The sequence below is a fragment of the Microcaecilia unicolor genome, chromosome 6 (assembly GCF_901765095.1).
Source record: "Microcaecilia unicolor chromosome 6, aMicUni1.1, whole genome shotgun sequence".
In the NCBI taxonomy this organism is placed as follows: domain Eukaryota; kingdom Metazoa; phylum Chordata; class Amphibia; order Gymnophiona; family Siphonopidae; genus Microcaecilia; species Microcaecilia unicolor.
Window position 1 is genome coordinate 333,699,845 of NC_044036.1, and position 26,254 is coordinate 333,726,098.

At 44.8% G+C, this 26,254-nt stretch overlaps 1 protein-coding gene across 1 annotated transcript in view; it reads right to left on the reverse strand.

Moving 5' to 3' along the window:
- ABCA5 (ATP binding cassette subfamily A member 5) overlaps nucleotides 1–26,254 on the reverse strand; it is a 135,692-nt gene that overhangs the window by 105,958 nt on the left and 3,480 nt on the right. The window contains exons 2-6 of the mRNA XM_030208503.1: nucleotides 19,970–20,087; nucleotides 15,406–15,610; nucleotides 12,494–12,655; nucleotides 6,538–6,629; nucleotides 337–566 (exon numbers count right to left, since the gene is read on the reverse strand). Of these exons, the coding sequence (XP_030064363.1) occupies nucleotides 337–566; nucleotides 6,538–6,629; nucleotides 12,494–12,655; nucleotides 15,406–15,610; nucleotides 19,970–20,074 (794 nt within the window). The 5' untranslated portion in view covers nucleotides 20,075–20,087. The remainder of the gene's footprint in view (nucleotides 1–336; nucleotides 567–6,537; nucleotides 6,630–12,493; nucleotides 12,656–15,405; nucleotides 15,611–19,969; nucleotides 20,088–26,254) is intronic.

Below are 26,254 nucleotides of genomic sequence, written 5' to 3' on the forward strand. Positions count from 1 at the left end.
TGAGCACCACCCCCTCAAAAGACACTGAGCTGAAGTGAAACTAAAACCAGTCCCAGGTTCCTATGATCAGAGCCATACCAAGGGCTGTGTGGGTGACGCGGTCGCAGGAGACGCAAATGTGGAGGGATGAAAAATAAAATGCTCCCTGCCTACCATCTCTTGTCGTTGGCGGTGGTGAAACGGGCAGGCTGGAGAAGAAAGGGTGGGCGAGTCACAGAGGACAGACACAACTATACCTCAGTAATAGTCCTCCCCGTGAGTTCACCAAAGATGTCCCCCCAAAATGAAATGACCTTGAATTAATCACAAGCACAACACCATTTTTTAGAATCATACCAGTAGGCTGTGTTATGAAGGCCCATTATTATCAAATATTCTTTTAACTTCTTCTTCTTTTCTTCTACGATGTGGATGGATAAATAGTATCCGAAAGGCAAAAACATCATGGTAAGATAGAAGAGACTTATTGCCCGAGAATAGGTGTCTATTTCTATAGAGGCTGGTTTTTCCATCGTACAAGCTTCCGTGGACTTCAATTTCTCCCACACTATATGACCGGTTTTCAGCTACGACACAAAGATAAAAAAAAAATGACAAGTTCAAGTTTAATCAATTGTTAGATAAACCTAATACCAAGTAAGAATTACAAAAGCTGTTGCTCGAAATTACGCGACTTACAACACAGAGGTAGAGTAAATGCACAAAAGGCTTCATTAGCAACTTCCAGGGCAAAATCAAAGCTTCAGTGAGCAGAATGACTAAATCCGCCAGTGTGGATTTTCACCTGGCCAAAAGTAAGTATGCACGTGGTTTTACAAAACACGTAACGCTAGATTCTATATATGGCGCCTGAAAATTCCACGCAGAAAAAACAATTACGCCTAGGTGTATTCTCCGAAGCAAATTTTATAGAACAGGCTTAAAATTCTGTGCTAGAATATGGCGAGCGGCTCTCCAAGTGACCAATTTTGGTCGCGTCCATTTACTTGGTGTACATCCCAATACCTAAATTAGGCGCAGAGCGAGTGTATTCTATAATAAAGCGCACAGATTTTAGAAAAGCCCACACCCCCTTTTCAACTATGCAACTTAGAATTTAGGCGTACCATGTTATAGAATACATTTCGCGAGTTGTGCATGTAAATATCAATTAATTCCAATTAGTGCTGATAATTGCTTGTTAACATCCCATTAACCGTGCTGATTAGCTAATTAACTAAGTTATGTGCATTGTTACAGAATACGATTCGAGTTCCACACGGAAACTGAGGCGCCTTATGTAGAAAAAGTATAGACGCAGCCTAGTGGTTAGAGCATCGGTCTTGACATATAGAGGTGGCCGGTTCAAATCCCACTGCTGCTCCTCTTGGACAAGTCACTTAGGGTCCCTTTTACCAAAACTGCGGCAAAAGGGGGCCGGTGTCAGCGCGTGTTTTACATGCACGCCGAGGTCCCCTTTTACCGCAGCTGGTAAAAGGGAAGTCTCGCTTTCCTACAGGAACTGGCTGGGCAGCAAGTAAAGCACTTGCTGCGCGGACATTTCGGGGGGGGGGGGGGGGGAGCCCTTACCGCTACCCATTGAGGTAACTGGGCAGTGATTACCGCCGGGCACACTCTGGCGCTATATAAATAAATTTTTGTAGCGCCAGAAACTATGGTGCGCTAGGGGTGGGAAGCACCGCCGGGCTGCTGTGGTAGCCCGGCGGTACTTCCTGTATAGCGAATGGTAAGTCCTTAGATTGTAAGCCCTCCTAGGACAGAGAACTATCCAGAGTACCTGAATGTAACTCACCTTGAGCTACTACTGAAAAAGGTGTGAGCAAAATCCAAATAAATTATTTGAGATTTTACATGGAATGTTGCTACTATTTGAAATTCTATATGGAATGTTGATATTATCTGAGATTCTACATGGAATGTTGCTATAGTGGAGGAGTGGCCTAGTGGTTAGAGCACCGGTCTTGCAATCCAGAGGTGGCCAGTTCAAATCCCACTGCTGCTCCTTGTGATCTTGGGCAAGTCACTTAACCCTCCATTGCCTCAGGTACAAACTTACATTGTGAGCCCTCCTGGGATAGAGAAACATCAAGAGTACCTGAATGTAACTCACCTTGAGCTACTACTGAAAAAGGTATCAGCAAAATGCAAATAGATAAATAATGAAATCCCGGTGATAAGGGGCAGTGCTATAAAACAAGCTTAAATGTAAATGTGAGCTTAGCATGAATTTATGGAGTTATAGAGTACTTGGCATGACAGCTTACAAACAGCCATCTGATACTAATCTATAAGGTAGGCGGATTGCTAGGCAGAAAGCCCGTGACACACCCATGCTGTGCCCTGCCCACTGGTACAGCCATTTGCCGTTATGCGCCATCTGCCAGATTCTATACGTCACGCCTAGCGTTCCCACATCTAAATCTAAGCGTATTCCATAACAATGCTCGTAACTCAATTGGCTTGACAAGCCAATCAGTGTTGTTAATAGCACTTAGCAAAGCAATAATGAGCACTAATTAGCAATAATTTAAATTTACGCGCATAACTCTCTAAGTGTAAGCTGTAACTCACTGCCCCTAAATTCTAATGCGCGCATCCAAAAAGGGGCATGGTTATGGGCGGGAAAATGGGCGTTTTGTGGGCATTTCAAAATTTAAGCGTGTTGTTACTGAATAAGGCCCAGTCTGCGTAAATCTACACGCAGGGATAGTGCTGGGCAGACTTATACGGTCTGTGCCCTGAAAAAGACAGGTACAAATCAAGGTAAGGTATACACAAAAAATGGCACATGTGAGTTTATCTTGTTGGGCAGACTGGGTGGACTGTGCAGGTCTTTTTCTGCCGTCATCTACTATGTTACTATGTTCATTTCAGATCTTAGAAAATCGACTGAAAAACAATTGGTCTAGCAAAGATTTTCTGTATCAAAAATCAATAGGTATGTTCCTTTATGTACTTGTTTGAGTTATATTATATATGTATTTTTCTGTTTATTTCATTTGACATTTATTTTACAAAATGTTGTTTTATTTTAACGTGATTTTATCAAATTTCTATATATGTTGTGCTTATTTTGTTATGTTTACTTATAGACCCCTGACGCAGACTGTAAGGCCGAAACACGACTCGTTTCGAGATATCCACAATGAATATGCCCGAGATAGATTTGCTGTAGTGGAGACAGTGCATGCTAATCGATCTCATGCATATTCATTGGGGAGATCCTGAAAACTCGACTGCCTAGGGGGCGCTGCAAGACTGGCTTAAGAAATACTGGTTATGCTACTGTTTAACCCTCCGTAGGCGACAGGGATGCACAGGCCAAAAATTCTTTGTTTTATTTAGTTTCTCATGTTGTTCATACAAATTTTCTTTCTGCTCTGTATTTTATTATTTTTTTTGTTTTGCAGGACCATGTCATAAATAGTGCAACACAGGAAAAAAAACATACATTTTGATACTTTCTATGCAATTTCAATGAATGCACAGTTCTAGTTCTTATGCTTTTGGCTAACAGTAAATAAGCAGCTATTTTGTAGGTGAATACTAGGGAAAGGGAAATGGGACTTGATATACCGCCTTTCTGAGGTTTTTGCAACTACATTCAAAGCGGTTTACATATATTCAGGTACTTATTTTGTACCAGGGGCAATGGAGAGTTAAGTGACTTGCCCAGAGGCACAAGGAGCTGCAGTGGGAATTGAACCCAGGTCCCCAGAATCAGCGTCTGCTGCACTAACCACTAGGCTACTCCTCCACTAGCAACATTCCATGTAGAAGCCTGCCCTTGCAGATCAGCAATGCAGCCGCGCAGGCTTCAGTTTCTGTGAGTCTGACGTCCTGCACGTACGTACATGCAGGATGACAGACTCTCAGAAACAGAAGCCTGCGCAGCTGCGTTGCTGATCTGCAAGGGCAAGCTTCTACATGGAATGTTGCTAGTGGAATAGCAACATTCCATGTAGAATCTCAATAGTAGCAACATTCCATGTAGAATCTCCAATAGTAGCAACATTCCATGTAAAATCTCCAATAGTAGCAACATTCCATCTAGAATCTCAAATAGGGAAAGGGAAATGGGACTTGATATACCACCTTTCTGAGGTTTTTGCAACTACATTCAAAGTGGTTTACATATATTCAGGTACTTATTTTGTACCAGGAGCAATAGAGGGTTAAGTGACTTGCCCAGAGTCATAAGGAGCTGCAGTGGGAATTGAACCCAGTTCCCCAGGATCAAAGTCCGCTGCACTAACCACTAGGCTACTCCTCCACTCCACTAGTTGTTACTGCTAACAAGTAGGCAAGCTGGAGTGTCGGTTGGGCACCTTACAGAACGGGGCCCTTTTACTAAGCCGCGTAGGCGCTTACGCACGCCCAACACGTGCCAATTTGGAACTACCGCTCGGCTACCATGTGGCCCGAGCGGCAATTTCATTTTTTACGCATGCTCGCTACAAACGCCGGAAAAAATATATTTTATTTTACGGCACACGACGCTAACCGATATTCAGGCCACGGCGGTTAGCGGTTTTTGAACCGTTGACTGTCATGAGCACCAGTCCCTCTAAGCTAGGGCTACCATATTTGCAGAGACAAAACATAAAGATGGTTGATACCTTTGCTAAATAAATATTTAATCGTAGCAAATGGATAAATGGCTTTTAGTTAATGAACACACATCAAACAGTGACTGACTTACAGTAGAACAGTAGACAATAATCTACTTTTCAAAAACTTCTGGAGTGGATATTCCTCAATAGCTTTGGCTGGCTTCTCAGATATGCGTGAAACTTTTAGCATGACATGTGCTTAAAGTTGAGCTGCATGAACAAAATTCCTTTGATAGATTCAACCAGCAGGGAAATAGAGAGGAGATCAGCAGTGCCTTTCGCTCTCTCTTTAGCACCCCCATGTGTCCAGACTGAGTAATACGCCAGAGATGGTTTCTCTCATTACGTGGGTAGGTGTGCTGGTCATAGGCACATAAAAGAAAAACAGGATTATTTTCCTAAAAATTAAAAAACCTGGAGGGTATATCTGAAAAGGAGGACATGTCCTCTTAAAAAGGACGTATGCTAACCCTACTCGAAGTTCAGGGGGAGTCCTCCATCTACGGACCTGCCAGTGGGGGGAGCTGTTTCACGATCACAATTTCAATAGTGAGGGACAAGCAAGTTCTGCAGGACTCCAGGAAACCTGCCTGTCCCTAGAGATTGAAAACGCAATATTGAAGCACCATCCCCCTACTTGTAGCAAGGGAACAGTGGCCATAGCTGAATAAACCCTGATTTTCAATGCCGGGACATGGTGAATATCCAGGCAGCTCCTTGTGACCTTCAGCAAGTCACTTAACCCTCCATTGCTCCAGGTACCGAAAACTTAGATTGCAATTTTGTCCTTTAGATTGTAAGCTCCTTTGAGCAGGGACTGTCCCTCTTTGTTAAATTGTACAGCGCTGCGTAACCCTAGTAGCGCTCTAGAAATGTTAAGTAGTAGTAGTAGGGGCAGAGAAAGTACCTGCATATAATGTGTACAGTGCCGCATACATCTAGTAGCACTATAGAAATGATTAGTAGCAGATTTCTGCTCAGACCCCTATAAGTGCTATAAATGGCACTTAAGATTGTGCACATAATTTAAGTGACATGTGTGCTGGCGCCCATAATTGGACGCTAACTGGCAACAATTTGGAATTATGCGCACATCTTGCTAAGCGCAAGTCTATAAAGATGCAACTGAAAAAGGGGCAGGGTCTGGGGCATTCACTTAAGATGCACACACTATTACAGAGTTGGGGGCAGTGGCGTAGCTACGTGACGCCTGGGGGGCCTGGACCCCCATAGGTTTGGCCCTGGACCCCCCTGTCGATGACCCGCCTGACCCCCCCTCCCGCTGCCTGCCTTTGCTGGCGGGGGACCCCAACCCCCGCCAGCCGAGGTCCTCTTCTTCTCACAAAAGGCTTCCTTCTGTTTCTGACATCCTGCATGGGCTGGCGGGGGTTGGGGTCCCCCGCCAGCAAAGGCAGGCGACGGTGGGGGGGGGAGGTCGAGAGGGTCGGCGGCAGGGGGGCAAAGTTGGCAATGGCGGGGGGGTTGGTGGTGCTGGGGGGGGGCTAAAATGTGCCCCCTCACCTCGGGCTCTGGACCCCCCCTCCCGCCGAAGTTTGGCTACGCCCCTAGTTGGGGGGATTTGCCCCTAATTTAGGCAGAGGATTCAGCCAGTGTAAATCCCAGCAGCTTAAATTTGGGTGCGGATCCCCGGGACTACGTGCTATTCTGTAAACAGCGTCCAATTCGGAGCACCGTTTGTAGTACGTCGCTCAGCATGCTTTAAAAGTTTTGGGCGTTCATTTACTGAATTTAGTCCAAAATGCTCATCTACACGCTGAAATCCCCTAAATTACCCCTGAACGCACAAAGATGGCAAAAAACCAGCTGTCTTTTTTCCTACAAAGAACCATGAAACGATATAAACTCTGACTGCTGAAGAATAAATATTGATCCACCTGCTCAACCTGTATCTCTTTGGATTTACCTGTATGAGGGCAGAATCGATGCAAGCCTGCAAAGCTGTGAATGCCGAGTGCAAATATTTGACACCTATACACTGCGCAGGAGAACAACCAGCTGAGGGAAAAGTACAAGGAAAAGCATTAGTGGAACCTGGCTAAGCGTTTTACTTAAAACAAAATTCTCAGACTATGCAGTTCTAGTGGCCTTCTGGATGTGGCCCTAATGTCACATGAAGAAAACAAAAAGTGAAAGTTACCAAAAAACCCCAAAATCTTCAAGACTTTAAATAAAAAGCCAATAGACCAATAAAAATGGATGTCCATCGCATTTTATTCATTCATAATAGGTAAGACCTCAAGTCAACTTAAAGAATGAGACCCAACAAGGGCCGTGTTTCGGCACACAAGCCTTCTTCAGGGGTCCTTAGGAACATGAAACACAATAAGTGATACAAATATAAATAAATATGCAATAATGTAATAAATACAGAAAGAAATATAAAATATTAAACACAATTAAAATAAAAAAAATATATATAGACACACTTCCACAGAGGAGGACTCTGGCCTGAACTTTTCTCTAAATTCCTGCAGTGCAGAATACAGAGCATTACAGGCGTCATCTGCTCCTTAAATAACCAGCCCTTTCTGCTTCTTATCTATCACAGACGAGATCATTTTGTAAACCTTTGTTGCACATAAAAAAGACTAAGGGGTCCTTTTATTAAGCTGAGGCAAAAAGGGGCCTGCACGGGCATCAACATGTGGTTTTTACGTGGCCTAAAGCTCCCTTTTATTACAACAGGTAAAAAGGTTATTTTGTTTTTTTTTTAAAGAAATGGCCGCGCGGCCTTTCTGGGAGAAGCAACTTACTGCCACCCATTGAGGTGGTGATCAGGGCCGCCAAGAGGGGGTGGGGGGGGTCGGGGGGGGCAATATTCCCTGGGCCCGGGCCTCCAAGGGGGGCCTGGCGCCGGGGTCAGGCCGCCGGCATTGCAGTCCCCGATATCACCTGCCTGCCTCCACGGCTCCGGGCCCCCTTCGTTCTAAGCGGCAGTCGCAGATCGCCTCTCTTCTGGCCTTCCCTCCCTGTGTCCCGCCCTCGCGGAAACCGGAAGTTGCATCAGATGAGGGCGGGACACAGGGAGGGAAGGTCAGAGGAGATGCAATCTGCGACTGCTGCTTTGAATGAAGGGGGCCCGTAGCCGTGGGGGCAGGCAGGTGAGACCGCAGACTGCAGCGGAGGGGGGAGCAACAGGGGGTGGCAGCGGCGGGGGAGCAACGGGGAGCGGCAGGGGGGTGGGCGGAGACGGGGCGGCCTTGCCCCGGGCCCAGCCTAGTCTCTCGGCGGCCCTGTTTAGAATATACTTACAAACCTGATTAAAGCCATTCTCTGTAGTGCGCTCAGGAATGCACATAATCGTATAAAAACTCACATACATAATGATCATAAATGCAAACATTCCAGACCCTAAAAATGAAAAACAAAAATAATAATCTTCATAAAACTATCCCCAGAACATCTGAAGAATGACTTCATCAGTGCAATCTCATTCAAAACCTCACTAAATAAAAAGATGCCTTCAATTGTTTTTGAAAGTGTGTAAGATTACACTTTGAACACAAATAATCTGGCAATGGATTTCATCGCTACGGAAACATTAGTACTTGCTAGCTTAGCAATTTTTAATGGCTGAACTGACAACACGTTTGCATCTTTAGATCATGACAACCGCTCAGCTTCTTGCCAAACTGACAATAAATGCTTTGTTCTGACGGCAAATCTGAAAGCTAATCACATGTGTATTTTTTTGTGTTAATAACGGGTGTGAACAGGGCCGTGCCTAGGGTCTCCGGCGCGCCCCCCCCTGAAAACGATCGCTACACTACCCGCCCTCTTCTCCCCAGATCCTTTTTGTTTAAATTTACCTCTCCGGCGCGCGGCAGCGTAGCGTTAGTGAGAAGGAGGCGGCGCTCCCCCGCCCCGACGTGTCTTCTTCCCTTCGCTCAGTGTCCCGCCTTCTTCTGACGTCATTTCTGATGTCAGAAGAAGGCGGAACCGAGCAAAGGGAAGAGACTGACACGTCGGGGCGGGGGAGCGCCGCCTCCTCACTAATGCTACGCTGCCACGCACCAGAGAGGTAAATTTAAACTAAAAAAAAAAAAAAGGACAAGGATCTGGGGAGAAGAGGGCGAGGTAAGCATGGTGCGGCGGGGCGCCCCCCAGAGGATGGCGCCCTCCTGCCATGCTTACCTCGCTTACCGTGTCGGCACGGCCCTGGGTGTGAAGGCCGCAGGTGAAAGGGAAATACAGCTTTCATCGATATACAAAATGCAGTAAATACTAATGCTTGGTAAGGTAATCTAATACTGTAAGAAAATTGCACAAGTATATAACATTCACACAACGCTGAAATATATTTATGTGTGTTGGAGAAAAGCTCTCAGAAACCAAAGGACTATGGCCTTTGGTGAGACACGGTTAAACTTTCAAACCAGTGCTTTCTTCTATCATTTATTTATTACATTTGTATTCCACATTTTCCCACCTATTTGCAGGCTCAATGTGGCTTACATAAGCACATAAGCACCACCATAGTGGGAAAAGACCAATGGTCCATCAAGCCCAGCATCCTGTCTCCGACAGCAGCCAATCCAGGCTTCAAGACCCGGCAACCCCCCCCCCCCCCCCAATAATGTTCAATGGACTTTTCCTTCAGAAATATGTCCAAACCCCCTTTAAACTCCGTAAGGCCAGCTGCTGTCACTACATTCTCCGGAAACGAGTTCCAGAGTCCAACTAGACGCTGAGTAAAGAAAAACTTTCTCCTATTTGTTTTAAATCTGCCATATTTTAGCTTCATCTTGTGTCCCCTGGTTTTGTTGTTTGAAAGTGTAAACAATCGCTTCACATCTGTCCGCTCTAATCCGCTCATTATCTTGTAGACTTCTATCATATCACCCCTTAGCCGCCTTTTCTCCAAGCTGAAGAGCCCCAACCTTCTCAGCCTTTCCTCATAGGGAAGTCGTTCCATCCCTTTTATCATTTTTGTCGCCCTTCTCTGCACCGTCTCCAATTCCTTTATATCTTTTTTGAGATGCGGCGACCAGAATTGGACACAATATTCGAGGTGTGGTCGCACCATGGAGCGATACAACGGCATTATAACATCCTTGTGTTTGTTTTCCATCCCTTTCCTAATAATACCCAACATTCTGTGCTCTTTCTTACATAGTGCAGTAGAGGCGATCGCCAATACCGGTAGGGACAATACAAAGTGAGGTTATGGTAGACACATTAGGGGTCATAAGAAGGAAGAGTTGGGTTATGTCCAGTATGCTTTTATATTGTTGAGTTGCGGGGGTTAAGGTATTTAGGTTGGATCGTTAGGGTATGCCTTTTCGAACAGGTTAGTCTTTAGGAGTTTCCGGAAGTTTAGGTGGTCGTATGTTGTTTTCATGGCTATTGGTAGCGCGTTCCATAGTTGCGTGCTTATATAAGAGAAGCTGGATGCAGAGGTTGATTTGTATCCGAGTCCTTTGCAGCTTGGGTGGTGGAGATTTAGGTATGTTCGCGTTGATCTTGTTGTGTTTCTGGTTGGTAGGTCTATGAGGTCTGTCATGTATCCCGGGGCATTGCCGTAGATGATTTTGTGAACCAAGGTGCATAGTTTTATGTGCAATCATTTACAGTGCAACAGTGCAACTCCAACCGCCATTTTGAGGAGGGGGTTGTATGAGAGCAAACAAATTCTGGCGTTATGATCGGACAGCACTTGTTCCTGATGAAGCCTCACAGGGGTGAAACGGTGGCCCTGTAGAACATTTGAAAGTTGGCTTGATTTTGGCAAACTGGAAAAGCTTTAAAAAGCTTTTTCACTGTTGCACTGTGAATGATTGCAATTTTCTGCCAGTATTAAAATACAGCTTTCATCCCAATACAGTTTGAATCTGCCCCCCCACCCCCCAACCTCCTGGAGGAAATGCTGAGGCCGGAATAACCGTGATCATGTCATAATTTCTCATGTCGTTAGAATTTCACATATAAGATATACAAATGTGCATGCCATCTTCAAAGCTATTCACAGGGGCTCATTTACCCTTGGTTTTATCCAGCACAAACCATGCACCAGCATCAGGCTCGAAGAGCCATTTTCAAACGGCTGCAATTCAATACTACAACCAAGGCAACGCAAGCAGGCTGGCTGTTTATGACCTACTTTGTCCTCTCTGCATTCCAAATACACTTCCACATGCGCAAAGCTGGTCAGAATGTTTTCCAAATTTCGATTTAATAGTCTGAGCTCAGGCCTTTAAAACTCTCCAGTTGAGACCACAGAGTTGTAAGAGTAGCTTAATGGTCGAAACAATGGGCTGGGAACCAAGGAAGTCAGGGTTCAAATCTCACTGTGGTTCCTTGTGACCTCGGGCAAATCATTTAACCCTCCACTGTCTTGGGTACAAACTTAGATTATGAGGGGCATTTTCAATTTGCAAAAAAAAGTCCAAAAATCCAGTGCCAAATACGGTCATTTTTGAACCAAAAAAAGTCTCTCTTTTTGGTTCGATAATTGCCCTATTTTAAACATTTTTGAGCTCTGTGCATCTTTCTTTAAGAGCCATTTTCAAACACAAAATGTCCAAGTGAAAAACACATATAAGCAAGCCATTGGGATCTAATCTTATCTTATCTAATCCATGGCTTATGCACCGCACACATCCCAGCAGGAGGTTTGAGACGGTTTACACCGTAAGAACCTGCAAGGAGGAAGGTTAGAAGAGGAATACATCAGGTGGCAGGAAGGAGGGAGAGAACAAGGTAGCTAAAGGAGGTGGGGGAATGGCAGTATAGGTCGCCTGACTGTGTGAGGTAGTGGTCTGGGGGGAGGGAGAACAGATTAGAGTTTATCAAAAAGTAGAGTCTTCAATTTCCTTCTGAGACTCATATATGTATATGGGGGGGGGGGGGGGGCAGCATTCTTACTAGACTGGCCACATGGACATCCCAACAGAGAAGTGGAGCAGCCTAGGGGGCACTACAGTGAACGTCACATAAAAAGTCCCAGGTGCACATCACTTCATAACCCCCTTGTAGTGTATGGTGAGCCCTCCAGGAATAGCAACAAATGTACATTACCCAACTGTGCAGCATTATAATATCCATCATGCCTGAGGGTGTCACCTATATATGGGTTCAGTGGGTAGTTTGTAGGTTTTGGGGAACTCACGCTTTCCACCACAAGTGTACCAGTTAGAATGGGATATGGGCCTGGGTCCCCTTCTCTACAGTCCACTGCAGTGACCACTAGGCTACTCCATGAACCTGCTGGCCATTATATTTGCAGCTGTCATAGAGCCTGGTATGTACTGTCATCTTCACCTCTTAGGGGAGAGAGAGGGAGTCAGTGACCACTGGGGGATTAAGGGGGGGGGGGGGGGGGTCATGCCTTTATCCCTCCAGTGATCTGGTCAGTTTGGGCACCTTTTTGGCACTTGGTCGTTATTAAAACGGGTCTAGCCAGTGTTCTCCATTAATGCAGAAAAATGTCCAAATCATAAGCCTGCCCTAGTTACGCCCAAAACACACTCCCTTGAGATTTAGATGAACTACATAGAAAAACACCTTAAAAATGAGTTTCGAACAAAAATAGCGATATGGATGTTTTTGCCAAAAACACATCCATCTGCCTCTTTGTGCCATTTTTTGGCCATTTTTCTGTTTTTAAAATGAGCCCCTATACCAGAAGGTAACTTGCCTCTAACTCCTACTGAAAACACATGAACTAAATCCAAAACTTGTCTAAAGCAGCACAAAATACTATTAACTTGCAGTCGCCTCTTCAAAGTCTAGGATGCAAACGGTAGTAACCAGCCTTCATTTAATGAAAGAGACCCACATGGTTCGCAAAGAAGAAAGAGAAAGGGAAAAAGGATTTTCACAAAAAAAGCACCTAAATCAAAACACTTCATGGACCATACCACTTGATCTGATGTAAACAGTGGAATCTGGAACAGAGACCGGAAAAAATCGGAGCTTATAGGACATCGTATCCTTAAAAACTAGGCCAACCCACTCCTTTGGACTGGAAGTACTTGCATCATTCAATTCTTCTTCATCAGCGTATTCTTCCAAGCTTAGTTCTACAAAACAAAATGAGCATTCATGGTTAAACTCAGATAGTTCACGGTAAATTTACTGAATTTAGCAAGCAGCCTTCAAGAAGAGCATTTGCAATAAAACGTCTAAGTCCGATTTTGGACGTTTTACTAGAAACGTCCAAAAATCGAGTGGTGAACATAGACATTTTGGAACCTGAAAAACATCTATCTTTTTGGTTCAGAAACTGCTTTTTCCCTAGATGTTTTGAGCTCAGTGCATTCTTCTTTTGGGACCATTTTGGAAAATAAAACTTCCAAGAGAAAAATGCCCCAAAACAGTCATTGGAATGTCTGGAGGTCAAGGAGAAGAGTGGGGAAAAATAGGCTCTTTCCAATCAATAGGGGAGACGTATATTTGAAAAAAAGTATAATGTTAATTGTAACAGGTTGACTCAACACGGCCCTGTTTCGGCGCCGTAGCGCCTTCTTCAGGAGTCTTCCAACGGTATATCGAGTGCTTGAATGATTAATACTCCAACATAAACCAGTTTCAAAGAAAATGCAGTTCCTTCTCGTCCAGAGCAGTGGCAGAGATGCATACAGCAAGCGTGGCCGTAGTAATTGGTTTGGACGTGCTACTACGGCCACGCTTGCTGTATGCATCTCTGCCATTGCTCTGGAAGAGAAGGAACTGCATTTTCTTTGAAACTGGTTTATCTTGGAGTATTAATCATTCAAGCACTCGATATACCGTTGGAAGACTCCTGAAGAAGGCGTTACGGAGCCAAAACATGGCTGTGTTGAGTCAACCTGTTACAATAAATATTATACTTTTTTCAAATATACATCTCCCCAATTGATTGGAAAGAGCCTATTTTTCCCCACTCTTCTCCTTTTCCCTCTGTATTGTTTCGTGGGGATTAAGTGCACCTCCACACTTCGTGTGGCTTCCTTTTTTAGATTTAATGTCTGGAGGTCATCATTATCAGTAGACTGGTCACACGGACATCGCCACAGAGTAGTGGGGAACTCTAGGGGGGAACTGCAGTGGACTTCACATAAAAGGTCCCAGGTACACATCTCACCATAACCCCTTTATATTGTATGGTGAGCTCTCCAGGAGCACAAAAATACCTACTGTAACATAGTAACATAGTAAATGACGACAGATAAAGACCTGTATGGTCCACCCAGTCTGCCCAACAAAGTAAACTCATTTTACATGGTATGTGATACTTTATACCCCAGTTTGATTTGTCCTTGCCATTCTCAGGGCACAGACCATAGAAGTCTGCCCAGCACTGTTCTTGTACTAAAAGTTCTGAAGATTCTGGAATCCTAAAGAGTTACAAGATTCTGTAATCCCAATTAGTAGCAACATTCCATGTAGAACCCCAAAGAGAAACATAGTAAATGACAGTAGATAAAGACCAGTATGGTCCATCCAGTCTGCCCAACAAGATAAACTCAGTTACATGGTATGTGATACTTTATATGTATACCCGAGTTTGATTTGTCCTTGCCTTTCTCAGGGCACAGACCATTGAAGTCTGCCCAGCACTGTTCTTGCACTAAAAGTTCTGAAGATTCTGGAATCTTAAACAGTTACAAGATTCTGGAATCCCAATTAGTAGCAACATTCCATGTGGAACCCCAAAGAGTAACATAGTAAATGACAGCAGATAAAGACCTGAATGGACCATCCAGTCTGCCCAACGAGATAAACTCATTTTACGTGGTACTCATTTTACTTTACTTGTATACCCGAGTTTAATTTGTCCTTGCCTTTCTCAGGGCACGGACCATAGAAGTCTGCCCAGCACTCTTCTTGTACTAAAAGTTCTGAAGCTATTTCTATCAAGCCGTATTATTAGCATATTCACCAATAGATTTTTATAGACGCCAATAGGGAGCAATATTTGGGGGCTACATATGAGGGGAACAAATGGGAACTAAGCTTTAAATTTTTGCTTAAACCATCTGTAAGTAGTGTCTTCATAGATATGGCTACAAAATGTTGTATCGTTGGTATTATACACTACAATGCTTGCTGCACACTTTTAATTATGGGTCTGGTCTCTGTTGGCGCAACTGTGGGATGCCGGGGGATATGTTCCATATTGGGAGAAGGCAACTTCTAGGAGTTTCTTATCCCTTTAAGGCTGAACACTGTTTATTACATCACAAGCCCTACGGGATGAAGTCTTCACAACATAAGCTGGCGACAGCAGCCCGGGTAGCCTTGGTGGCAGTATGGAACAGTCCAATGATAACAACATGGGCTTTATATTTGCGCAAATTGGACGATTTGTGTTTAATGGCTGAGCTGACAGCTCTCAAGAATGGACACTTTCAGAACTGGGACTGTTATCAAACATGGCAATCGACTTCTAACAACTGATCGTGAGCAGAGATTTGTTTATGAACTAAGGTGGGGTTCTTTCTTGGGCCTTCAAGGGGGGAGGGGAAGACTGAGAATCTGATTAACAATGCTGGTTGCTTTGTTGCATTTACTTGTTGCATCGTACCTTTTGCCAATAAAGTTCTTATAAAACAAAAATAAAAAAAAGAAAACGTAAGGAGGGGACATTTACTTCTGTCTCAGAAAAGATGCTAACAGTGCTGATCTTCAGGATATTCACAATAAATACAGCACATTTGCATACAAGACTTCCGTTTCAACAGTAGGCTAATGTAGATATTTCCAGACAATCATGCTTGTGTGAGGGCCACAGCAGGCCTAGCCAGAGAGCAAGCATATTGCTAGAAAGTTTGTTGAATCCACACCATACCCTTTGCGAAGCAGTGGGATGATACAATGTGCATGATCCGTCGTGTAGCATTTGTCACTGGGGTGTATCCAATGGTGAACTGCGAGTCTGTAAAGTTATCCAGGGTACCAAGGGAAGTATTAGGTACCAATTTATACTGCTTGCTCGGACTCATTAAGCTTATCAGTATCAGCAACGACAGAAGAATGACCGGGAAAAGGATTTCCTGTGGGTAGAGAAATAAAATTAAACAGGTAAATGAGCATGAAAATTTTACGAAGGGGCTCTTGAACAGAAACACATGTACCTGAACCTGAGAAAACAGCTGTACGCTGCAAGGCATTGGGACCTTATTGAAAAAGGACTTTTCCCCACCCTGGACTAGATTCAGTAAATGGCGCTGAAAAAATCTGTCCAGAGTGCTCTTCGAGTTGTGCGTCGTTTACAGAACAGCACTTAGAGACGATTTCCACACCAAACTTTGGGCGTGAGGATTCACACCAACTGAAACCTTGTGTAAATCCTGCTGCGTAAGTTAGGTGCGGATTACCGGTATTCAGTGATACTGCGCACATTTTCAGTGAATGCCCCTGACCCACCCATCCACACCCATGGTCACAGCTCCCTTTTGAGTTGCGTGCTTTATGATTTGAACGTGAAACTTTATAGAACAGCACGCAGCAAAATGTGTGCGCATATCCAAAATGTTGCCAATTAACTCCTGTCGACTGTTAGCACCCAATTATTGGTGCTAATTGGCACACAGGGGTGGACTGAGCATTCGGGGCAACTGGGCAGTGCCCGAGGACCCAGAGGATCTGCCCAGTAGCCCAACGCCACTGGTGGTCGTACCTTGAAGGGCCCTGGTGGTCCAGTGGCTTCTTTGGGGCAGCTGGGCAGGAAAAAATTCCACTCTTTGCTGCCCGCTGCTGCTTGTGTGCCCAGGGCTGGAACCATCTGTGTTTTCAAAATGGCTGCCGAGACTTCCTGCAGCAGTCTCATGAGACTGCCATGACTCACGAGACTGCCACGGGAAGTCTCGGCAGCCATTCTGAAAACACGCCAGCCCCAGGCACACTAGTGGCAGTGGTCAGGAAAGAGCGGAATGCTCTCCTGCCTGGCTACCCCCGAACAGGTCACTAGACCTTCAGGGACCTTTAAGGTAGAACCCACTTGCAGGAGTCTGTAGTGTGTGGGAGAGGGCAGCAATTGCGGCAGTGGGGGGCTCTGATGTGCATGAGGGGGGCCGCAGGCAGTGGCTGGGGGGGTGCCCCGACCACCCCTTACTGCCTGGAGGCCCCGACCACCATCAGTCCAGCCCTGTTCACACTCTAGCCAATTTAGCTGTACGCACATCTAAGGATCGCACGCAATTTTGCGCATGGAAATTTGTGCGCTATTTATAAAATCCAGGGGTCTCTACATAAGTACATAAGTAATGCCACACTGGGAAAAGACCAAGGGTCCATCGAGCCCAGCATCCTGTCCACGACAGCGGCCAATCCAGGCCAAGGGCACCTGGCGAGCTTCCCAAACGTACAAACATTCTATACATGTTATTCCTGGAATTGTGGATTTTTCCCAAGTCCATTTAGTAGTGGTTTATGGACTTGTTCTTTAGGAAACCGTCTAACCCCTTTTTAAACTCTGCTAAGCTAACCGCCTTCACCACGTACTTATGAAAAAATCTTTACTAGATAAAGCCCAGAATCCATAACTTCTTACATCTAAAGACCAGACTGCTTACAATCAAATGAAAAGGACGGGCGACTAAACTCTGCCTCATGCAATTCTGATCTTAAGAGTTAAGTTTTTAAATGCTTCGCTGGGTCAGAGGCCTCAAAAATTAAATAGAAGAGTTATTAGAATAAGACTGAAATCTGGGCTTTTATTAGGGCATGTCCCGTATGTGAGTACATTCACACACATCAGTCAGAAACAACTACACTTTTATCCTCACAGACTCAAAAAGACAGTTCTGTATGTGGTTTTGTTAATTTAAAGTTATGTGCATTATTTTACCCAGAAAACTTACCTGCAGAGAGAGCAGGTGGGCAATTTCATGAGGCTTTAATGAAAGCAAAGGCTGTCTGCATAGGTTAAATTGACATCACTGCTTCAAATCCCATATGTATACGGTCTCTGCCAGAGCTGGTGGTGGGACGCGGGGATAGTGCAGGGCAGACTTATACTGTCTGTGCCAGAGCCGGTGGTGGGAGGCGGGACTGGTGGTTGGGAGGCAGGGATACTGCTGGGCAGACTTATACGGTCTGTGCCAGAGCCGGTGGTGGGAGGCGGGGCTGGCGGTTGGGAGGCGGGGATAGTGCTGGGCAGACTTATACGGTCTGTGCCGGGGCTGGTGGTTGGGAGGCGGGGATAGTGCGGGGCAGACTTATACGGTCTGTGCCAGAGCCGGTGGTGGGAGGCGGGACTGGTGGTTGGGAAGCGGGGATACTGCTGGGCAGACTTATACGGTCTGTGCCGGGGCTGGTGTTTGGGAGGCGGGGATAGTGCGGGGGCAGACTTATATGGTCTGTGCCCTGAAGAGGACAGGTACAAAACAAAGTAGGGTATACACAAAACGTAGCACATATGAGTTTATCTTGTTGGGCAGACTGGATGGACTGTGCAGGTCTTTTTCTGCCGTCATCTACTATGTTACTATGTTAAAAATACCTGCAGGGTTTGTACAATGGCACATGGACTAATGACTGCCCCCTCTATGTGTAATACAAATGTAAAGCCACTTAAACATAGGCCCATAACTGGATTACTGGTATAAACTAATCTGCACAAATATTCCAGGGGCAGGGGTAGCTGGAAGTGGAGGGAAGTTACAGGTTTACAGATACAACTTACATTTTCAAAGGGTTGGGCAATGGTAAACTAAGCCCATGTAATTTAGGCACATGAGGAACTGCAGGTCACAATTTCAGCACCATGGCTAGTGCTTTTTTAAAAGCCAGCTGAGGTGTTTTAAATCCTACTTTCCTTTCCTTTACTTTATTTCATGACATGCCCCACCAAAATAGTTTGAGGTGAGTTACAAAACAAACATTAAAATGAAAAATACAAATATGACAAAACAGAAGCACAGCAAAACTAAACATCCAATTTAACACAGCATAACCAATATCATACTAGACAATTTACAATCTTCATTCCCTTCAACCCTCATGACACCCGATTCACACCTACCTCATTTGACCACAATATAACCTTGTATTTGTTATCAATCGAACTGGCAAATGCCTTGACAGTACTATGTATGCCACATTGAGCCTGCAAATAGGTGGGAAAATGCGGGGTTCAACTGTAACAACTAAATAAATAAAAGAATAATATTTCTGGAAGCACCAAGCAAAGTCAGACATTTACAGCAACAGAACAAATGTCAACCCCATTTCCACTGTCACTAGCAAATGGAAATTGGCAGGGTTTTCTTTACCAATGATAGGTTTGAAAACAACAGCCCTCCCTTTCTGCCATCCAAGTCCCCTGCCTCATCTCAGGACTACCTTGCTGAACTCATGTGCAACTTTCTTTAAATTAGTCCCCTTATTCTCTAACTCTTCTTACGGTAATCATCCGTGCGTGAACACAGCCGATTACCGCACGATTAGCGCCATGCGGTACAAAATGGAAATTATTTTCTGCCGCGCGTATGGGACGCACATAGAAATTAGAATTACTGCCCGGCAGTGGTGTAGCTACGTGGGGCCATGGGGGCCTGGGCCCCCATAGATTTGGCCCTGGACCCCCCTACCGACGACCCTCTCGACCCCCTCCCACCGCCAACCCTCCCCCATCGCCGCCGTCGGCTACCTTTACTGGCGGGGGACCCGACCCCCGCCAGCCAAGGTCCTCTTCTTCCGGCACAAGGCTTTGTTCTGTTTCTGTGAGTCTGACGTCCTGCACGTACAACGTGCAGGACGTCAGACTCACAGAAGCAGAACGAAGCCTTGTGCTGGAAGAAGAGGACCTCGGCTGGCGGGGGTCGGGTTCCCCCACCAGCAAAGGTAGGCGACGGCGGCAAGGGGTTGGCGGCGGGTGGGGGGGGGGTCGAGAGGGTCGTCTGCAGGGGGGTCAAAGTTGTTGTTGTTGGTGGTGGTGGTGGCGGCGGGGGGGAGGGAGGCTAAAATGTGCCCCCTCACCTCGGGCTCTGGACCCCCCTCCCGCCGAAGTCTGGCTACGCCCCTGCCGCCCGGGGCACTCAGTAGCTGGGCGATAGTTCTAATTTGACACGCATAGGCGCCTACGCATCTTAGTAAAAGGGCCCCAAGGCGACTAATTTAAAGAAAGGTGAACATGAGGTCAGAGAGATGGCTAAGCTCTGCCATGCCAAAAAACTCTATAATGCACAAATCAATTTTCTTGCAAGCGAGGTTCACGTTATGCTTACTAGTAGTAAATTATACGCTAGTTAACAAATACAAAGTAGTTGTTATTCCACCAAGTAGTCCTTGAAAATTTCCTCAAGACGTAGAGAATTCTGACAAATAAAGCAGGCAAGCAAAGCGATTTCCTCCCAAAAACCTTAAAAGGAAATGCTTCTTGGAGCCAGCTAAAGCCAGTCATCACCAACCTGTAAGCTGTTCTTTGTGGTCCTGCGTTTAACAAGGTAATTCTTGTACAGCAGAGCTTTCGTTTGTCTCCAAACTCCAACACCTTTCACACTGACTGCAGCCATTTCTTAGAGAAACCTGCCAAGAGGAGGAAAGCATTGGGAAAGTTACTACCCCTTGTTTTAGGCATTTATCTCCAATGCTAACAACTTATAGCAGCAGCTTCAGAGAGCATTTCCCATCTCAAAGATAGGCTGCAGAGAATACCTTCTCCTGCTTTAGACTTAGTCCCGCCCACCCTACCCCTCTACCCACCCACCCCTAGAGTGACATGTCTTATATAACCTCCCTATCAGCCCACCCATTTCTATTCTTCTATCACCTTCTCCCACTACTCTAACCAGAGTTACACCTGATCACACTGACCACCCTTCAACATCTTCGGTCCTTCTGTGACTGTTCTCTTGTGCTTGACTGCTTAAATACTTTAAATTTAAATGCTTTACTTTTTGTCTATTAGATTGTAAGCTCTTTGAGCAGGGACTGTCTTTCTTCTGTGTTTGTACAGCGCTGCGTACACTTTGTAGCGCTCTAGAAATGTTAAATAGTAGTAGTAGTGCTGCATCAAACGAGGTTTTTCCGTTTTACCTTTCCCCCTCTTTTCTTTGAGTTTGCTCCTCTCCCTCCTCCCCCCATGGGTGGTGGACTTGATGATCGCCAAACACGGTTGAGTAATTTTCTTTTGACTTAAATTTACAATGGTACTTCCTGTTTGGTGATTCCTTTCCTTTAGAAGCACATTTTTGATGCTCATATTTAATAACATTTAAAAATTTTAAACCTTTTTCAGGAATTTATCTCCAGCGTTGCATCCAACTTTGCTATCTTTAATTTTTCTCAGATTTTGAAATATACTGATCCCAGTTTACAAACTAAAGGAAATGTTTCTAGTCGGCATATTAGCACCACTGTAGACAGGAATAATCATTTGAAACTACACAGTGCTTTCATACAAATAATACACCATGTCATTTACAATCACAACCACTTCAGAAAGGCACAGCATGTGGCCAGTTCTTTCAGTGGCGTGCCTTGTGCCTCATTTTCCATACCTACGTTTCTTTATCATTTCTACAGTGCCACCAGGCACACACAGCACTGCACAGACACATGGGAAAGTCAGCAGCATCCATAAAGAGGGAAAGGGAATGGGGCTTCATATGGAGTGGAGGAGTGGCCTAGTGGTTAGGGTGGTGGACTTTGGTCCTGAGGAACTGAGTTTGATTCCCACTTCAGGCACAGACAGCTCCTTGTGACTCTGGGCAAGTCACTTAACCTTCTATTGCCCCATGTAAGCCGCATTGAGCCTGCCATGAGTGGGAAAGCGCAGGGTACAAATGTAACAAAAATAAAATAGATACTATTTGAGATTCTACATGGAATGTTGCTATTCCACTAGCAACATTCCATGTAGAAGCCTGCGCGGCCACATTGGTGATCTGCAAGGGCCGACTTCTACATGAAATGTTGCTAGTGGAATAGCAACATTCCATGTAGAATCTCAAATAGTAGCAACAGTGGAGGAGTGGCCTAGTGGTTAGGGTGGTGGTACAAATGTAACAAAAATAAAATAGATACTATTGGAGATTCTACATGGAATGTTGCTACTATTGGAGATTCTACATGGAATGTTGCTATTCCACTAGCAACATTCCATGTAGAAGGCTGCGCAGGCTTCTGTTTCTGTGAGTCTGACAGGACGTCAGACTCACAGAAGCAGAAGCCTGCGCGGCCACATTGGTGATCTGCAAGGGCCGACTTCTACATGGAATGTTGCTAGTGGAATAGCAACATTCCATGTAGAATCTCAAATAGTAGCAACAGTGGAGGAGTGGCCTAGTGGTTAGGGTGGTGGACTTTGGTCCTGGGGAACTGAGGAACTGAGTTTGATTCCCACTTCAGGCACAGGCAGCTCCTTGTGACTCTGGGCAAGTCACTTAACCCTCTATTGCCCTATTCCATGTAAGCTGCACTGAACTTGCCATGAGTGGGAAATTGCAGCGTACAAATGTAACAAAAATAAAATATACCACCTTTCTGTGGTTTTTTGCAACTACATTCAAAGTGGTTTACATGGTATATACAGGTAGTTATTTTGAACCTGGGGCAATGGAGGGTTAAGTGACTTGCCCAGAGTCACAAAGAGCTGCAGTGGGAATTGAACCCAGTTCCTGAGGATCACAGTCCACTGCACTAACCACTAGGCTACTCCTCCACTAGCAGCAGTCTATATAGAATCTCAAGTACGGAAAGGGAAATGGGACTTAATATACCCCCCTTTCTGTGTTTTCTGCAACTACATTCAAAGCGATTTACATATATTCAGGTACTTATTTGTACCTGGGGCAATGGAGGGTTAAGTGACTTGCCCAGAGTCACAAGGAGCTGCAGTGGGATTCAAACCCAGTTCCCCAGGATCAAAGCCCGCTAGGCTACTCCTGCATATAAAGACTTTCTGCATACACACTGGAGAAAAAACATCGGTTTGATATTACTGCACTACAGACCTGATTGTGGAGAAGGCGCTGAGACATCCGCAAGATGGAACATCAACTACAAAATAAAATCATTGCATTTCCAAACACAGCAGGATGCTGATTATCCAGACTAACCTTGGCCGAGGGCAGTCCGGATAATGGAAAATTCGGATGATCGAACAAACCTTTTAGAAAAGACTGGGCCTACCTTTTTAAAAAGAGCACACATTCAGAGCATTGTATGTTGAACATTATTTTGTGTTTTCAACATAAAATTGGAAACAAACAGCAAAGTACAGTACAGTTCGTACACACACTTCTGAATTTCCATTTAAGAAACGCTTCAGTGCTGACTTTCGTTTCTCTGCTGCAAGATCACGTAATCTCTTCAGACAAAGAGCTGGGTCACACTGCTTTCTTCCTGCTTTTCCAGCCAAGCCTTCGCTGCATTTAAACATTTTAAAGCTTCTGCATGTGTTGGTCCCACATCAGCATTAACCTGGTGATCACCATCAGTTTCTGACTCCTCGTGTTATGATCTGATGTAGTTATTGCATTTGTATCCCACATTTTCCCACCTATTTGCAGGCTCAATGTGGCTTACATAGTTTTGTTATGACATTGTCATTCCAGGATATCAGATACAATTAGTGATGTGCAGAGATTAAGTAAGGGAAGAAAGAAGGAAGTGATTAGGGGTAAGTATAGAAGGTGGACTTTCATAACTGGGTGGGTTGGTGAAGTGGATTAGTGAGGTGCTGGATTCTCATTGTATGCATTGTAGAAGAGATACGTCTTGAGAGATTTGCAAAAGTTAATTATTTCGTCAATTGTTTTCAGGTCTGTAGGTGATGCATTCCATAGCTGCGTGCTCATGTAAGAGAAGGTGGTGGCATGCGTCAGCTCGTATTTTAGTCCTGGATCATTAGCGTCGCTGCATATCCATTCACTACATCACAATTGGAGCATCCAGAAACCCGTGGAACATCCTTAACAGTGTTTTTAAGGATATGATCATCTTCTTCTTCGTCGTATTATTCTGATTTGTTTAGAATAATGTTCCACGCATTTCTTAGGGTTCACTTTTTAACTAAATTCCAAGCGTCAGCAACCATATACAAATAATCCTTTATATTCAATTCTTTTACGAATTGGATAATGCCCCATTTATCTTCAATATCAGCCAATATCAGTTTTTGTAACAATTATTTCCTGTAAAGTCGTTTCAAGGAGATAACAACACCCCGAGGCATTGGCTGCATTACAGATGTCACATTTGGAGGCAGGAAAGGCACTTTGAGGCCAATATTCAGATTACGGGAGTTAGACTGGCAAACTCCAGTGGCTGGCGCTAAGCCCGGATATATAATGCTGAGCTGTTTCTGGTTTCCAGCATTCAATATCCAGTTTATTTTTGGCCGGTTTAAAGATAACCGGCCAAGCCGATATTCAGCGCTAGCCAGTTATTTTTAAATCAGCCAAAGATATCCTACGTTTTCACACAGCCAAATACAGCCGCTAAACTGGCTCTAAAAATCTGCGGAGAGCCGGTTAAACAGCAATATTCAGCAGGAGATGGCCGGTTACTCCCCACTGAATATCGCCGGATAGTCAGCTATGTACCATTTAACCAGCCAGGTGCCATTCCATGCTTGTTAAATGGTTTTGAATATCGGAGGGTTTGAATCTACCTTCCTCTCACTCTAAGCTTTCAGCCATGGGGATATGACAGCACATTGTCCAACAATAAAAATGACATTTCCATCTTTCTTTTCCTGTATGAAGCTGAAATCTTTTTGTTACATTTGTACCCTGTGCTTTCCCACTCATGGCAGGCTCAATGCGGCTTACATGGGGCAATGGAGGGTTAAGTGACTTGCCCAGAGTCACAAGGAGCTGCCTGTGCCTGAAGTGGGAATCGAATTCAGTTCCCCAGGACCAAAGTCCACCACCCTAACCACTAGGCCACTCCTCCACTGCTGCTACTATTTGAGATTCTACATGGAATGTTGCTATTCCACTAGCAACATTCCATGTAGAAGTCGGCCCTTGCAGATCACCAATGTGGCCGCACAGGCTTCTGTGAGTCTGACGTCCTGCACGTACGTGCAGGACGTCAGACTCACAGAAACAGAAGCCTGTGCAGCCTTCTACATGGAATGTTGCTAGTGGAATAGCAACATTCCATGTAGAATCTCCAATAGCAGCAACATTCCATGTAGAATCTCCAATAGTATCTGTTTTATTTTTGTTACATTTGTACCCTGCGCTTTCCCACTCATGGCAGGCTCAATGCGGCTTACATGGGGCAATGGAGGGTTAAGTGACTTGCCCAGAGTCACAAGGAGCTGCCTGTGCCTGAAGTGGGAATCGAATTCAGTTCCCCAGGACCAAAGTCCACCACCCTAACCACTAGGCCACTCCTCCACTGCTGCTACTATTTGAGATTCTACATGGAATGTTGCTATTCCACTAGCAACATTCCATGTAGAAGTCGGCCCTTGCAGATCACCAATGTGGCCGCACAGGCTTCTGCTTCTGTGAGTCTGACATCCTGCACGTACGTGCAGGACGTCAGACTCACAGAAACAGAAGCCTGCGCAGCCTTCTACATGGAATGTTGCTAGTGGAATAGCAACATTCCATTTAGAATCTCCAATAGTATCTATTTTATTTTTGTTACATTTGTACCCTGCGCTTTCCCACTCATGGCAGGCTCAATGCGGCTTACATGGGGCAATGAAGGGTTAAGTGACTTGCCCAGAGTCACAAGGAGCTGCCTGTGCCTGAAGTGGGAATTGAACTCAGTTCCTCAGGACCAAAGCCCACCACCCTAACCACTAGGCCACTCCTCCACTCTTTTCACTTCTGGTATGAAGCAAGTATCGCACCAGTCAAGGAAAACTTCGCAACTCATCCAGGCTTTTTTTGGGCTTCTGTATAACAGCTGTAGCTTATGTACATTTTTGAAAGCACAAGGATTTTTACATTTTCCAATCAGCAATAATATTACTTCTGGTTGAATTTCCCCCCAACCAACAATGTGACACTTTCTTTGGATGACTTGAACCCAGGAACCAGTTGCTCCTTACGACTAACCAGAGATTTACTGGGAAGTGATTTCCAATTCAGACCCGTTTCGTCTGCATTATAAACCCCATCACGTTCATAGTTCTTTGATAAGATCATTAAATTGTATAAAAAATTCATTAACCATTGGTAAATTTGCAGAAAGTTTTTCACCATGAATATCGATCTGCCTAATTCCATGGCGGTGTTTAAAATTTCAAAGCTATCCAGTGCTGGCTTTGAATTCGGAATCCCCATGATTGAGGCCTACAAGATCCCGAGTGGTATAGAGCAAGTAGAAGTAAGTCGATTTTTTACTCATTCCAAAAGTACAAAGATTAGGAGAAACTCGAGGAAGTTACACAGAAATACTTTTAAAACAAATAGGAGGAAATATTTTTTTCACTCAATGAATAGTTAAGCTCTAGAACACTTTGCTGGAGGATGTGGTAACAGTGGTTAGCATATCTGGGTTTAAAAAAGGTTTGGACAAATTCCTGGAGGAAAGGTCCATAGTCTGCTATTGAGACAGACATGGGAAGCAACTGCTTTCCCTGGGATTTGTAGTATGGAATGTTGCTACTCTTAGATTCTGCATGGAATCTTGTCACTCTTTAGGATTCCAGAATCTTGCTATTCTTTGGGGTTCTATATGGAATGTTGCCACGATTTAGGTTTCTGCCAGGTACTTGTGACCTG